Source organism: Bombyx mori, chromosome 2 (genome assembly GCF_030269925.1).
Source record: "Bombyx mori chromosome 2, ASM3026992v2".
NCBI lineage: Eukaryota > Metazoa > Arthropoda > Insecta > Lepidoptera > Bombycidae > Bombyx > Bombyx mori.
Genome location: NC_085108.1, coordinates 998,149 through 1,015,319, shown reverse-complemented (window position 1 = coordinate 1,015,319; position 17,171 = coordinate 998,149). Strand labels below are relative to the sequence as shown.

Here is a 17,171-nt window from a genome sequence, read left to right as displayed (position 1 = left end):
CGTGCCCTTGACGATTATTATGAGACTTTGATTAGGGGATTTTTTTTATTAATATCGGGAAACATTTATTTTTCATGATAAGTAGATAATCAGAATAGATATACTCACTGCGGAACAGGTAACAAGTGAACTAGCTGCGGTTGCTGCGTGTGATGTACTCCCAGCAGGACGCCGCTGCCAATGGCCGTCGGCGACGGCATCGATACTGACACCTGGCAACAACAAACATATATATATGTGCTGTCGCATGTCCACACGACATCCACCAGTTATTAAGCAGTCACGAGAGCCAGCAAACGTAATCTGGTTTCTTTTATTGGTTACATTGATTCCCATGGTGAAACTGTCATTCTTCTCAACAAAATAACATACAAAATAGAATACCTTGAATTTTTCTAGTATGAGGGCATTTAGAAGAGCATCAGTTATTGAGATATAATATAGCAGATTCACTACAGTAAAACAACATTCATTCCACATTGCAAAAGATAATCTAATGCAATTCTAATCACTGACCTTGGACTTAGCGAGTACAATACACAAGTACTTCTGACCACTTAAGCTTTGAGCAAATTGAACTGTCTGTTTCAGTCAAGAACAAAGAAAGAACACCAACCTGGCCATTACTCTGAACTTCAATCTTGTACCCGGGAGGTAGGAAAGTGTTGAAGCCCACAATCAGCTCCGGATGCCCCTTGAACAGGTTCGATACCCGGGTGATGACTCCCGGCGTATCGATTCTGAAAACAAAACTACAATATTAGATAAGTTTTGGTGACGTTGCCAATTCAATTGCTAATAATAATATCAGATACATTTATAAAATGCAGCCATGAAGATTTTTCATTTAAAATCAAATGGTAATTGTTTTCATCATGAATGAAAATTATGTAAATAAAAATGAAAGAATAGAACAGAATCGAATCATAGTAAGTTTGTTCTAATGGATAGAGTCAGAGAGGGATTCCGCGAATGAACGCAGTGGTGTCTATTGGCTATGCTATTGGCCTCTGTTAGACTTTTTTACAAATATTGTCGAGACCTTGTCTGGTTATGTAAATCAATAAATCTAAACAACATTAACGTGTTAAGTGTAAAATAACATAATATCAGCATAAACTCGATACCAACAATTAAACGCGCGACGTTAACATTTCATTTAATATCATTCAATTAAATCCATCAATTTCTGTCAGTCTTGCTACGTTTTTCAACACAACTATAATTGAGACCTTAGAACTTGTATCTCAAGGTGCGTGGCGCATTTACGTTGTGGATGTCTATGGGCTCCAGTAACCACTTAACACCAGGTGGGCTGTGAGCTCGTCCACCCATCTAAGCAATAAAAAAAAAAAAAAAAAAGAAACTGATAATATCATTACGGCGTTTTTGTCATTTAAAGAAACTATACAACAGGAAAATACACGGCATGGATTTAAAAAAAAAACCCGCGTATGCGTCATTTGGGGGTAAAATCGACAAAGTTACATTATGAAGAATACAGAAGAAATAATTTGCAAACTTAGCTAAGGATTTGTTTAAAAATATTATTGAAGTGAAACTTCTAATGCGACTTCCAACATGGCATAACGCTGCCATGGAATAGAAAGAGACAGAGCGAGAGTGAATGCGCGGCACTCGAACGCATGCGCGTAGTTATACATGTTATACAGGCCAGCGTGAGCGTTAGCAACGAGTAGCGTCCAATATTAAAAAAAAATACATATATTTATTTTCCTATCTATAATTTAAAAAATATATCATATAATTGTTGAATATGCCGCATCTCTTATACACCGCATTCCCTATTACAAGAGCGATCTGATTTAAATCGAAAAAGAAGTTTCACTTCATTCACGTGCACCGTTTTTTTTTAGTATCTGTTTAGTTTCAATAAACAAATATACTCACGTTTGACTCTTAAACTCCTTCATGATGTCGAGGAAGTCGTTGTAGACCTGCGGCTGCGTGTTGAACTTGTACTTGACCTGGTCGAGGTAGGAGAGCGCGTCCTCCACCTTGAGCCGCTGGAACTGCGTCTGCGGGCCGGGGGACTGCGCGCCTGCGGGGGGGGCCGCCACGCCGCCGCCGGCCTGCGGGGGCGCCGCGGGGGGCTGCGCGGGCGGCACCGGGGGCTGCACGGCCTGCACCACACACACAATAAACTGAGTGCCACATCTACATTTTTTTATTATCTTGTATTAATTTGTATGCAGTAGAAAGAGCGCCCCTAGCGGCAAACTTAGGCAAACGTTCAAACTCCATACAGCGGTTTACATCTTTACTGCAACTATTTATTTATAAATAGAGAATATTGGCAATCTTTAGAGGAGGGCCTTTGTCGAGAGACAATCTGTTTTGAAAACCACACCGAGCACCGAACGGAATACTTAATTATAAGTAGGACTTTAAGTTATTATTAAGTAACTAGCTTTTGCCCGCGACTCCGTCCGCCTGCAAGTTTACCCCCCACTTCATATACGTAGAAAGTGAAAATATTTTTGAATTATAGAATGTTAAGGAAGCTATTCAAACCCCTATTTTGAAACATTCTTTATTGGTGCTCCACTTGTATTGGTCTTAGCGTGATGTTATACAACCTATAGCCTTCCTCAATAAATGGGCTATCTAACACTGAAAGAATTTTTCAAATCGGACCAATAGTTCCTGAGATTAGCGCGTTCAAACAAACAAACTCTTCCGCTTTATAATATTAGTATAGATTTATTAAGTTAGTAAGTAAAACAGCAACAAAGGCTCTTTTTTGTGAGCCTGGGTGGAAGTCAAGGGTCGTATTACGTACCTTGATCCTGGGCGTCATCTGCGGTGGCGGTTGTTTGGGGGGCGCGTACTGCAACGCGCCCGGCTTCATGTAGCCCAGCACGGGGGCCGCCCCCCGAGAGCCCCGACCGAACCCTCCAACTGACACCAGCGCGTTCGAGTCTGCACACAAACAACACGAGGCTTATAAGAGATCAGTCTTTTTAAAAAAAAAAAAAAGTTAAAGTTAAGGCGTTTAATTATTGTATAACTAAATACAGAAAAAAAAAACATACAAGTATGTATTTATTTGTTATAAACAAATTTATTAAATCTTATCAATTAGTCGTTTCTGAAAATTTACAAAATCCTTCAATAAAAATAAAATATAGGATAGTTAATGTTACTGTCATCTACAGGAGCAATGAGAAACTAATCGAAACGAAGCCATCTAGCGGCCGACGCCCGTAAACATTTTGTTGAGTGCTTATCTAATACCAATTTACGTGTATTATCTATGTCTAATATTTTGGTGGTATCACTCACTTAATATAGGTTGGCTGTGTGGTTGTGCCAGCGAATGAAGACTACTGGCGCCTGCTTGTTGTAGCTGTAAATAAGGAAAACATACATTAAAACTTTCTTTTTAACACGATTTTCTTGGCTTGACATCAATGGATTTTTGTTTGTTATAGTAGGTAATGGTATGTAATGGGTAGGCAGCGGCTTGGCTCTGCCCCTGGCATTGCTGACATTCATGAACGACGGTGACCGCTTACCATCAGGTGGGCCGTATGCTCGTCCGAGTTCAAACACAATAAAAAAAAGAGAATCTTTGAATGTCATTTTCACAGATTTCAAGAAGTCCGATTGACTTGAAAATTTTCACACGGATCAAGGACCGATGACAGTGCAATAAGAAGTCTTTTTGTAAATCCTTTTATTTCCACCAGAAATTCGTTGAAGCCTCCTAGAATTGATAGTCAAAATGCATTGTCTCTAAGGCCGGTTCCAAGGTTCCACAAGAGGTACCTATCACCAGTAATTACGCAAATTATAATTTTGCGGGTTCGATTTTTATTACACGATGTTATTTATCCACCGTGGAAGCCAATCGTGAACATTTGTTGAGTACGTATTTCATTAGAAAAATTGGTACCCGCCTGCGGGATTCGAACACCGGTGCATCGCTTCAACACGAATGCACCGGACGTCTTATCCTTTAGGCCACGACAACTTCAACGATTCCGATTGATTCAGCGAAGCACTGCTATTGCTAGGGCTAGTGTTGGCAGTCTCTTAGGTTGAACCCGTGAGCTCACCTACCCGTCTGTGCATTGCTGGAATAGCCCCTTAGACTACCAGCAATAGGTAGGGAGAATTTGCTCCTAGTTTTTAAATCGTGCAAATAAGAAAACCCGTGAAAAATACGTCAATTTCCTTTTTCAACGCACACAAATTAAATAATACTCTGAATGCTTCGCGAATCGTCTCTCAACAATACGCATTACGATTCAATCGTCAGATAGTCACAGGTAACCGTGGAAATTACACTGTTTACATATATAAATAAAACAAAAGATACATTTATTGCAGCGTTCATCGGATTGGTCCGCAAATCAAAGGCTATTTATCACAGCAGTTTTTTTTATGGCCCTGGCTGGGGCCTTTCCAGTTTCACCAGGATAGGTGGACGAGCAAAAGCTCAGCCAGGAGGGGTGGGATTAGCTAACAGCTGCCCGAGCGCCTCCGAAGGAGACCTTACAACTCAAGAGCAGCTGCAACGCGAATGAATCTACTACCGGATCGGAATCGCGACCCGCTGAGAAGATCCGGCGAGAAACTCAGCGGGCTGATGCATGGGTTAGGTTGCACCTCGACCTCTTTGTCGAGTTCGACGGGTACGGTTACCGAGGTCCGTAAGCCTTCTCCTAGTGTTAGAGCTGAAGGCGTCTAATGCAAAGGTTATTGGATCTGATGGATCCGTAAGGACGTGACACAGCGTAGTAAGCGGACGACAGAAATACGAACGAAACAACAAAATGTTAATATTCTTTTGCACCTAACAAAACTACTAAAACGCAATTACTACTATTTCAATGACGTAATTCGCGACCACGAGAACATGAAAATCTTAAGTATTGGAAACGTCGGATATAACATTATCGAGCGCTGAAAAGTCATTTGGTTTAAGCGACATTTCGCTCAATAAGCGACATTTATCTTTGTAATTAAATGTGAGTTTTATGTGGTACTTACTAGCCGACCCGGCAGACTTCGTAGTGCCTCAATCGATAAATAAGACCTAAACGTTTGTGTAAAATAAACTTAAAACAAATAAAAGGAATCCGTCCGACGGGTGACACATCAAAGGAAAAACAAAATTGTTCCGAGCATTTTCATATTTACCTACCTTTTAAACCTTCACTGGACTTCCACAAATAATTCAAGACCAAAATTAGTTAAATTGGTCCAGCCGTTCTCGAGTTTTAGCGAGACTAACGAACAGCAATTCATTATTATATATATAGAAGATAGAAGAAGAAGATAGAAGATTAACATCAACAATTCAATGTTTTTAATTGAACTTCAATTAAGTTTACCCCACTCAATTAATTAGCTGAAAAAGTTTTTTTTTATATTTCTTCCAAATTTTAACATGGCTCTCATGTATTATATATTTGTAAAAAAATTCGCTAAAACGAAAAAGCTTTTCACCTCTCGATATAATGTTAACAAACAAGCGAGATAAAGCCTCAAAGTGGTTTTAATCAAGTCCTAAAACTAGCGGAAACCATAGAATATATATAATACCACTATAGTATAAGCTCCACAGGTGGTAGGATCTCTTCTGAGTCCGCGCGGGTAGGTAACACCACTCTGCCTATTTCTGCCGTGAAGCAGTAATGCGTTTCGGTTTGAAGGACGGGGCAGCCGTTGTAACTATACTGAGACCTTAGAACTTATATCTCAAGGTGGGTGGCGCATTTACGTTGTCTTTGGGTTCTAGTAACCACTTAACACCAGGTGGGTTGTGAGGTCGTCCACCCATCTAAGCAATAAAAATATATATAAACGTATTCGCAAACAGAATATCTCACGTATCACAGAATATATTCAGACATCTTGTTCCTTAAAATAAAACGCTTAGTCACCGGCTTTAGTTTTTGTTGTCGTATCGCGTTATTATTAAACTCTAGTGCGAGAGACACGCGGGAAAACTGCGTATACAAACTCGCAAGCAATCTTCCCCCAGGGCTTTAGGGTAATATATTATAACTAGCGAACCCGCCCTCACTTCGCTTCGGAAACTGTAATTTATTATTGATTTCTCCACTATTTAATGGATGTTATTATACGTACTAGAGGTCCCGCAGTAGTCGAAATTCGACTATAATTAATTATTATTGGAATTGTAAGTTTGTACACTATTATGATTGTATTTTATACTTCTATAATCACAAATTTCGCCAAGACTACACTATAAAAAATATTAACAAAGACAAACAATATTTAATCTCAATTTGACAACAGACGTCAAGAACAAAAGTTTGATAATAAATAGTATGCATGCGTGTGTGCGTCAAATACATCGTATGAATATTAGCATTGTGCACTTCTTCTCTATATTCTCTATAAGAGTGGAAAATTTCATACTCCTCCGTCCGCGCAATTTTTGTAAAAAGGGATACAAAGTTTTTGCTTCACGTATATATAGATAAAGCTTCCTCTTCAATCACTCTGTCTATTAAAAAAAACCGCATCAAAATCCGTTGCGTAGTTTTAAAGATTTAAGCATACATAGGGATATAGGGACAGAGAAAGCGACTTTGTTTTATACTATGTAGCGATGATAAACTTACTACACACTTTGGTAATGGCGCCATCTTATACAACGCGTTTCCGACCGGTAAGTAACATAATATTACACTGTTTCTACTGAATTTAACTTATTTTCTTAAACTTCGTCTTTACGTCTATTTTCGACAATATCTCCAACAAAGATCAATTAAAACCGTTGTGTTTTTTATAATTATATGGCTATAAAGATTGACTAAGTAAGAGCCTAAGTAATTTAGACTTCATTTAAATCCACGAACAAATTGCGTAATGATTTTTTTTTATTGGTTACGTGTTATTGAATGCCATCCGTGGGAAGACTGGCCTCTTCAAACTTAGTGTTCAATGAAGCCTAAGTTGTATAACGGATGTCAAGAATACGAAGGAAGGTTATCTACATCCTTTTTACTACTTTCAAGAGCTTTCAAGAGATGTATGTTCAGCTCGCCTCTTATACAATGGCCCTGTTTCTCATGGTCATCAACAATGACAGTGGCATAGCCCCATAGACACAGCCCACTGAGTTTCTCACCGGATCTTCTCAATGGGTCGCGTTTCCGATCCGGCGGTAGATTCTGCGAAGCACTGCTCTTGCTAGGGCTAGTGTTAGCAACTCTTCCGGTTTGAGCCCCGTGAACTCATCTACACGTTAAGGTGAAGCTGAAATAGCCTCTCAAGGCTATCAGCATAGGTACGAGAAAAAAAAAAGCGGCGTAGCTAAGCCGGTGTCTACAATCGAGGACGTTCAAGGAAATGAATTTGAAAAAAAAAAAAGAGCTGTTTGGATGAGACATGACAAAATGAAATTTTCATTTTCAGGCGAAATATACACAGAATGAGCGCAGTTCTTCGAAGTAACGATGAATTACGTTCAGCGGATATTGGAAGACGCGCGCATTCATCTCAAACAATTTACTGGTGGTAGGACCTCTTGTCGTCCGCGCGGGCAGGTACCACCGCCCTGCCTCTTTCTGCCGTGCAGCAGTAATGCGTTTCGGTTTGAAGGGCGTGGCAGCCGTTGTAACTATACTGAGACTTTAGAACTTATATCTCAAGATGGGTGGCACATTTACGTCGTAGATGTCTATGGGCTCCAGTAACCACTTAACACCAGGTGGGCTGTGGAGCTCGTCCACCCATCTAGCAATAAAAAAAAAATCCTTCGAGCAAAGATTCGACTCGCTAGGGAGCACACGATGCAAAATACAGAGCACCAAGCTCCCGCATAGAATTAAACCAGTTTTTCGCATCTAATGTATTAGCATCGTAAAATCCCAATAGCACGGTTCAAAACACCCACCACCGCGACCGAAGCAGTTTCCTATTATCCTGTATCACTGTGTTTAGAATGCGATTACAGATAATGTTTTTTTTATGTTTGAGAAGTTACTGGTGGTCCGGAGGCCTTTCCAGTTTTACCAGGTCAGGTGGGCGAGCAAAGGCTCAGCCAGGATTTTTTTTTATCGCTTAGATGGATGGACGAGCTCGCAGCCCACCTGGTGTTAAGTGGTTACTGAAGCCCATAGACATCTACAACGCAAATGCGCCACCCACCTTGAGACATAAGTTCTAAGGTCTCAGTATAGTTACAACGGCTGCCCCACCCTTCAAACCGAAACGCATCACTGCTTCACGGCAGAAATAGGCAGGGCGGTGGTAACTACCCGTGCGGACTCACAAGAGGTCCTACCAACAGTAAAGGAGGGGTGGGATTTGCTAACAGCTACCCGAGCGCCTCCAAAGGAAATCTACGACTCAAGAGTAGCTGCTTCGCGAATGAATCTACTACAGGATCGGAATCGCGACCCGCTGAGAAGATCCGGCGAGAAACTCAGCGGGCTGATGTTTAGGTTAGGTATAATATTTCTGCCGTCGAATCATAAAACGACACAGATCACACAATACCGCCGGCTTTCTGGCGACAATTCAAACAGGCAATCCACCTTTTTTTTTTCTTTTTTTTATTGCCTTTGTAGGCAGACGAAGCATACGGCCCACCTGATGGTGAGTGGTCACCGTCGCTCATGGACGTCAGCAATGCCAGGGGCAGAGCCAAGGCGCTGCCTACCATAAAGTGCTCTCCACAAGCCTCGTTTGAAGAAGGACATGTCATAGCGCTCGGAAAACACCGTGGAGGGGAGTTCATTCCAAAGCCGGATGGTACGTGGCAAAAAAGATCTTTGGAAACGCACCGTCGATGAACGCAGCAGTTCCGGATAATATGGATGAACTCTGCTCCGATGGCGGGAGGTGCGATGATAAATAATGATGAGGATTTAAATCAAATCTTTCATAAAAAATTTATATATCAATTATTATAAATATATAAAATATATATCAATTATTTAATATCAAAACACGTGCAAAACGATTTTGTTAGGTTTTCATCTATACTAATAAATAAATCTACAGTGGTTTTTACGGATGTTCCGTTATAACTACTGAACCGTGCATCCGATTGACTTGAAACTTGGTGTCCATGTAGTAAATACATGTACTTAATGGATGGGCTAATATTTATATGAGTGTTGGACTCCCTAATAATAATGTTAATTTTAAATGCCAAGCGAAGCGGGCGAGTACGGCTAGTTTTATTTAATTGTATTCTAACACGCCTGTTAAACTTATCCTTAACCCTTTGACTGTCGTGTAGGTCACCGGTGTCCTACGCGGCGCACTGAAGTAACTATGTCGATTTCTGATACTACGGGCACCTGAATTGACTCTTTGTCTAGTCTTTTAGTCCCTTAGAAATATATTAATTCTAAGTATCTTCGGAATCGTCTTTCTCAGAGTCAACCAGATATTCCGGCGCCTTAGTAAGAAGAATAGAGAAAACGACATGATTAGTCAATAGAAGAAATTGAGTTGGCGGTATTTACGTTGTGGATGTCTATGGGCCGTTAATCATTTAACACCAGGTGGGCCGTGAGCTCGTTAATTCATCTATAAATAAATGATAAAGTTATCTATATATTAATACGTGAAGCAAAAACTTTGTATCCCTTTTCACGAAAATTGCGTGGACGGAGGAGTATGAAATTTTCCACACTTATAGAGAATGTAGAGAAGAAGTGCACTATGCTAATTTTTTTTTTAAATAATGCATAAAAGGTACGTTAAATCAATAAAGAAAACATTACACACACTACATACCATGTATTTGACGCACACACGCATGCATACTATTTATTGTCAAACTTTTGTTCTTGGCGTCTGTTGTCAAATTGAGAATAGATTAAATATTGTTTGTCTTTATTAATATTTTTTATAGTGTAACCTTGGCGAAATTTGTGATTATAGAAGTATAAAATACAATCATAATATTATATAATAGAAATTATAGTCGAATTTCGACTACTGCGGGACCTCTAGTTTTATCAAATACTCGTGTTTTTGTTTCGCGAGCCTATTGCGTTTTAGTTTGAAGGGCGGGCCAGCCATACTATAAGAACTGTTAATAATTAGATCTCATGGTTCATAGGACACATTCTTTATAGATAATTTTATGATCTACAATTTTTGCCTAAGGTACTTTTATGATAAAACTTACCGTTTTGCTGAAAATCGCGAAAAGCTCATTTTTTTATCTTTGACCTGAATTAAAAAAAAAATCCATACACGGGAATGATGGGGAACTTTTAAATATTACTTGTTATGTTTTGAATAATTTTACTGATTTTCAGCTTGTTGGAACTCTATGTATCTTCACTCTAATTTTTTGGTCTAAATTGACCGGACTATAATTTGCAGCGAAGAAAAAAATTAGCGACTTTTACCGTCCAGTTTTTAAGATATTTTAAAAGGCTGTAAATCTGTTTTGCGGTAGGCAGCGGCTTGGCTCTGCCCCTGGCATTGCTGAAGTCCATGGGCGACGGTAACCACTCACCATCAGGTGGGCCGTATGCTCGTCTGCATACAAGGGCAAAAAAAACACAAAAAAAAAAAAAAAACTTGATAAAAACCACAACTATCTATTGCATTTGAAAACAAAGTCGATTAATACACGACTCATTTCGCTACATTACTATACAGAGCGTCCCAGAAAGAATGGATAATCCTGTAACACCTCATAGTGGAGCTAAATAAATAACGAAAGTCAATTTAGTATTACTTCAATCTTAGAACTAAAATTTAGGGGTGTTGTTATTCATTGCTTAAATTATACGACGGTGTATTAAAAAAATATTTTTGGACAACCATAACATTTCCAAGAAATATGCGTAACTTTAATGCAAATAATGCCCTAAGCACGTATCATTACGGATCTGCCCGACCCATAAGCGGTGCTTTTAGGCACCTCAAAAGCACCGGTCACCGTCCTCGCCGAACCCGTCGCTTGCGACGAAGGGCTCGACGAGTAAATTAACCCGCAGACACAGCCAACTGAGTTTTTCGCCGGATCTTCTCAGTGGGTCGCGTTTCCGATCCGGTGATAGTTGCTGCGAAGCATTGCTCTTGCTAGGGCCAGTGTTAGCAACACTCCCGGTTTGAGCCCCGTGAGCTCACCTACTCGCCCGGTTACGCTGACATAGCCTCTCAAGGCTATTTAGTTTAGGTAGGAAAAAAAGATGCGAATAAGGCAAGTTCTACAATAGGTACATAGTACCCGGAGCTTATTTCTCAAACCTATGCGACGACGTTATGCAGTGCCAAAACATACAAATACTTATATACCAAATGCCATTATCTCTTTTTTTTACTGCTTATATGGGCGGACGAGCTGATAGCTCATCTGGTATAAAGTGGTTACTGGAGCCCATAGACATCCACAACATAAATGCACCACCCACCTTGAGATAGAAGTTCTAAGGTCTCAGTATAGTTACAACGGCTGCCCCGCGCTTCAAACCGAAACGCATTACTGCTACACGGCAGAAATAGGCGGGGTGGTGGTACCTACCCGTGCGGACTCACAAGAGGTCCTACCACCAGTAATTTCTTTAACAAAGACCTAGAACCCAACCTGGGCATCACGGTGACGAGGTTAATAGCCTCAATGACCAATCCTCCGTTCCGACGTCGTTATCGGCATAGGCGGCTGCACCCTTAAAACCGTTTGCTTGTTGTCGATCACGGTTTTAAAAAACTTATACTATTTATCAGATTAAGTTTACCTGGGCTGCATTCTGGGCCTGCAAAGGTGACGGTTCATCAGGACCGAGCCGGGGTACGCCCGTGCGTTTCATCATCTTCACGAACGATCAGCCTTCGGCCATCACCCGATCACCTGAAACGAAACATAACGGTTTTAATCATCACAATTTTTCTCCATCATCAACCATCACAATTTTCGAGCTCACGGGGCTCTAACCTGGTGAGCATCACAATGTACATTTTCACAGGAAAAGGCATCTAGAGACAATATCATTATTACTGGTGGTAGGACCTCTTGTTAATCCGCACGGGTAGGTACCACCGCCCTGCCTATTTCTGCCGTGAAGCAGTAAAGTGTTTCGGTTTGAAGGGTGGAGCAGCCGTTGTACTGAGACTTTAGAACTTATATCTCAAGGTGGGTGGCGCATTTACGTTGTAGATGTCTACGGGCTCCGGTAACCACTTAACACCAAGTGGGCTGTGAGATCGTCCACCCACATGAGCAATAAAAAAAAATATAGAAATTTTTTTCTATGTGAGCATTGAGTTGAATTATTTCAGTTATGTTATGTACTACTTTTGTCAGAAGGAAATATATTTCATGTATTCAGCATTTCACTACAGCCAAGCTTTAAGCTTTAGTGCGCTTTACAAAGCTTTAATTTAGATGCTTGGTTGCTCTAGATAAGCATCGAACACTGATAAAAAAAAGCACAAAATTGTCCCAAATAAATTGTTTACGACAAAACAATTGAGATTTTACCACTCATCACCGATTGTAGGTAGACCTGTTATTAAAATTACAAATTATGAGCAAAATAATAACGATTAATTTTTATTTTACGAACAAAGAAGGTTTTTTGGATACTTTTCTGCCGGTAGTTTTAAGGGGGATTTTCTGGTTTTGCTATGACTGGTGGGATATCTCACCGGGTTCAGCCTGAGAAAATTTGCTAACATCTGCCTTAGGAATAGAAGTGCTAAGAGGTTATAGTGGGAAGTTCAATGAGTTAAGTATAGCATCTAACTTAGTCTTAATTTCTTTAAAATAATTAAAATTTACAAGAATTTTTTTTTTTTATTTTACTGTGCTCAAGTTCATGCCACTTAATGCCTTTGTTACAAAGAAGTATGGAAGTTTGTAATGAAAATAAAATGGTACAAGTATGAAAGAATATGGGAATGAAATTGATAATCATGTGTGAAGTTTACAATTACTTAGAAATGTAAATAAACAAGCTTTGTGACTGACATATTATATTGACATTACTAGTTTACTATAAAACATTTTGATTGCAATCTTAAGATTTATCAGAGCGTTTACTTCAGAGCTACTTGGTACCCCCATAAATGATCTCGAAGAGATGCATCTCAAATGATTCCTCAAAGCATTCCCTAGTGTTAAATTATACAAATTGCAAGAAGAACCGTGAAATTCCTAGTTTTGAATGTAGTAACATCGACAGATCCTAAGACCACAGTGTCATTGAATCATGATTGTCGAATGCAACAATAATATACCCCTTGTACGCAGCTGCTCAAACCTATGGAAGTTAGCAGCGGGAAATTGGGGATTACCACAGTTTTGTTTGACATGTATCTGTGCAATAAAACCTTTCAACATTATTTTCAATTAAGATGACTGATTCAGTTGAAAATTTGGACATGCTTTATTAAGGACTGATATTAAATTATTATTTTATTATTTGGCATAATATCTTGAAAAGAATCACCAGGTTAAAAAAGTTATTGTGTAATGTTTATATATTTTCATAGATTTAATTATTAGTAGATATGCTGTGTCATGAACATCAGTAGTGCACATAGTCATATTTATATAATCACTGCAAACATATTTTATAACAAATCAAATTAATATTGTATTTTTCATTTCTACAAAAAAAAAAAAATTCTAAAAATTTAGTGTTGAACAAAACCCAAGTTTTTTAAATTGTTTTGTATACAATTACAATATTTTGTCAAAATATCAAATGGCCTCAACACACTAATCAATCACAAATATCATGTCAAGGAACACGTTAAGAGCTGAAAGTAGATTTTCTTAATTAAAAATCAATGTTCATGTTTCAGAATTTAGTGGATTTACAAAGCTGTTTGCAAGAATAAATTTAAGTATTTTAAAGGATTCACTGATCTTGAACTAGCTTGCGAGTGTACAGTTAACAATAAAACAGAAAAATCAGAGAGCTTGAAGTTAATAGGAGTTAGCTTTGATAAACCAGAGCTAAAAAGGCATGGCAAACGAAACTTAACCTAAAAACGCGGCATGAGGTTACTTCTGTAACTTGTTTTTATAGTGGCGGATGAGATACGTAAAAATACCAAAAAAAAAAAAGCTAACGTGTTTTGATTTTAAAAACACATGGCGTCACAATCATACAATTCTGCCGCCAAATCGAAAGTTTGCATGGTCTTATATAGTAAACAATATTCACTATGCTTACTATAAACTTACGTTCCAATTATTTTATAAAGGACAATTTAATTATTGCATAAATTTTAAGTATGTACACTAGTGATCTTAAAGCAAGATGTTTAAACCACGAGGCGATATAGTTTTAATTTTGAAACAAACAAGATTAAGGTATTCTGAATTTATACATAATCCTTTTTCAAATGAAATGTGAATTTTCTTTTGACAAATAATGCCATTCGCAAACAAATTGGTTGAGAAATGTACTCGGTACTAACCTATTAAATATGTTACGCTCAAAGTTCCTATGGTAATTTGAATGTTAAAAAATTTGTTGAAATTTATTTACCTGCTTTAACAAAGAAGAACCTTTTTAATACTTAATAACCACTATCTGTTTCACAAAAAATACACAACTCTCAGATCAAGACGGACGAGACATCAACTTCCACAGTAATGTACACCAAAAAACTAAATGTAAAATCGGAAACGAATGCGACATGAGAGATGAGAGACAATAGTTTTTCAAACGTCAATAACGTCAGTAGGCTGTCAAACAAAGATGACGTCACATCCCAGTAAGAGTCACGCTCGAGCGAGTTTGGTTGACAAGTTCAAAATCTTTGGCCGTAAATATTTGATGTAAACGCATTATAGGTATATTATGAAAAAAAACATTTCTATGCAAGTCATTTATTAGTAAGCTGAAGGTAATATGTGAAGTGGTACTTAGTAATAGTCGGTCCATGTTCTTTGTTAATTAAGTATACAACTGAAATTGAAATTTAGGTAGGTACGCGTCCTAAGTTAAAACACACGGAAGGAAGTGATGAAAGGAGTTTGGATTTCGAATCTCATAATCGTAACTCTCCCACTGGTTTTGAAAACCGATCCTGTAAGTTGATAAAAACTGGCTCTTATTTGTGCATCTATCAAGAAGCGCATATAGTAAAAACTCTTTCACTAGTGTAAATTTAAAGAAATATTTTTTTTTACATTTAAAAGTCTTGAATCTATTAATCCGTCACGATACGAAAGTCCCGCCTTTTTCGAATACAATAAAACGGTCTTCATTCCATGTACTAAAAAAATATTATTACTCACACTGGCGGATCTGGTTTTAGGTTTCAAAAGATTATCATCTTTTAGAGTAAGGTGGTAAAGTCCGGTTTTGTTCGGCATGTTAGAAACGAGGACGGTACAGTAGCATTCGTCACCGTCGCATAAAATGGCGACTAAAATACCAATAATTACATCTGTCGAACCGCTGTGTTTCAATTTAACGTTGATTAGAGCAAAAATTAACCTAGATTGTGAGACGTGACCGCAGTTTATCTAAACGAGATAAAATCTGCCTAAAATAGCAGTGCCGTATCTAGAATTCCACAATGATACGTACCTTATAATTATTGACGAACACAAGAAGGACTTCTCTTTTTCTTAACGCAAGATTTAATTGAGTTTTAAAAGAACAGTTGTAATTCAAGAAACAGGAACAATAAAATATCACGGCACGCTCCGACTTGATACATTCGTGCGCTTCCAAATAGCGCTACGGCGCAACTTTTTTGAGCGCGGCATCAACACGGTCAGGTGGGCGAGGTTGCGACACTGCCATTGCGCCATCTCTTTCACTCTATACGCTGTCTCTGTCGCACATACGAAGCGCTCAGTGATGACGAGGGCGGCTAGCGGAGCCCTCGGACAAACGTCGCGCACCAAGCTGCGCGGTAGACTGACTGCTCTCGAACCGCCTCTACTGTTCACGACTAGCCTTGGTCGAGCCAAATAATCGAGCTGGAGCCGCGGGACGGAGCGGCAACGTCGCCTCCGAATAATAGCGAGCGAAACGGACGTGCCGCGATATGAAATGCCACGAAACTCCTTGCCGCGGAGGTGGTGGACCAAAACAAACCTCCTTTCTCTAAAATTATACAACAGTTGCGACCGAGAGCAGAGGCACAGCACAACCGGGCGTTTCGCGTCCGATTCCCGCCTTTTCTGCACGCATGCGACTCAACATACAAAAGGAAATTAGATTTTAGTATTAATATAGATAAATAGGATAACAACCGTTAAAATTGCATCCGTAATCGTTGATAGGAATTTGAAACATGTATCTTATAATTGATAAAACCTTTAATTATTAAGCCGCGGACAGTTATGAGCGCGGCATGTTTTGAGCGGATTAGCTCGCTTGCCGAAACCGGTTCGCTCGGGTTGAGCGGTACAGACTGAGCCACAATATCAGCTTCGGCACTAAGCTCTAAGGTTTATTGGTCGCGCTCAAAAAGATCTCAATACGAACCACGCGGTTTATGCAGATGATCAGGCGTGCGATTATCAAAACGAATTTATTACTACCATGTAGGTTAACCTATAAGTTGCATTATAGTTTTTTAGTACCCCAATTACTCATATAAAAGGTAAGTACATAATTTTGGTCCGAAAGGTAGATTCAACACAATTGCAATTGTTTAAAATGGCGTAGAACAAAATCTTGTTAGCAAACGTTTTTCAGACAACTTTTAACTCATTTCATTTTATTATTAGACAACTTAAACATAGAAATCTAAGAAATATATTTACTAACAATCACGCCACGTTAACTGGTCCCGTGATAAGTTCGTAAAGAACTTGTGTTACAGGTACCAGATAACGGATATAAATGTAAGATTTTTATTATACACATACATATATTTAATATACATCCATAACCCTGGAAAAGACATTTATATATTTATCATACAAATATCTTCCCTTGGCGGGATTCGAACCCGCGACCCTCTTGTGTAGTGACCATGTCACTTACCACTACACCAGATTGATCACAACTTTAATAGTAATCAACAGAGTCAAATCGAAATTAGCTACTTTTGTATACTTTTAAGCATAATAATAATTTCTTGTGCTTTTTAAGTCGACGGTTTAGTATTCAATTTAAACGCATTTTATTATCAACATAAATATTTTAAATGATCAATGGTGCTTTAATTATTCTTGTGGTTTTGGTGTATTGTTCAGTACGTAGCACGGCCAA

The 17,171-nt window shown here is 38.8% G+C and overlaps 1 protein-coding gene across 11 annotated transcripts in view; it reads right to left on the bottom strand.

The window, feature by feature from the left end:
• The window catches only part of LOC101745746 (paired amphipathic helix protein Sin3a), a 46,119-nt gene that overhangs the window by 23,473 nt on the left and 5,475 nt on the right, over positions 1-17,171 (bottom strand). For 9 of the 11 annotated variants that reach the window (XM_038016994.2, XM_038016997.2, XM_062672308.1 and 6 more), the window contains exons 2-7: positions 11,718-11,830; positions 3,307-3,370; positions 2,804-2,943; positions 1,912-2,144; positions 617-740; positions 109-212 (exon numbers count right to left, since the gene is read on the bottom strand). In XM_038016994.2, coding sequence (XP_037872922.1) covers positions 109-212; positions 617-740; positions 1,912-2,144; positions 2,804-2,943; positions 3,307-3,370; positions 11,718-11,792 — 740 coding nt within the window. In that variant the 5' untranslated portion in view covers positions 11,793-11,830. Of the gene's footprint in view, positions 1-108; positions 213-616; positions 741-1,911; positions 2,145-2,803; positions 2,944-3,306; positions 3,371-11,717; positions 11,831-14,480; positions 15,194-15,530; positions 16,269-17,171 lie in introns of those variants that run through there. The other 2 variants (XM_062672296.1, XM_062672304.1) reach the window with 2 other exon arrangements.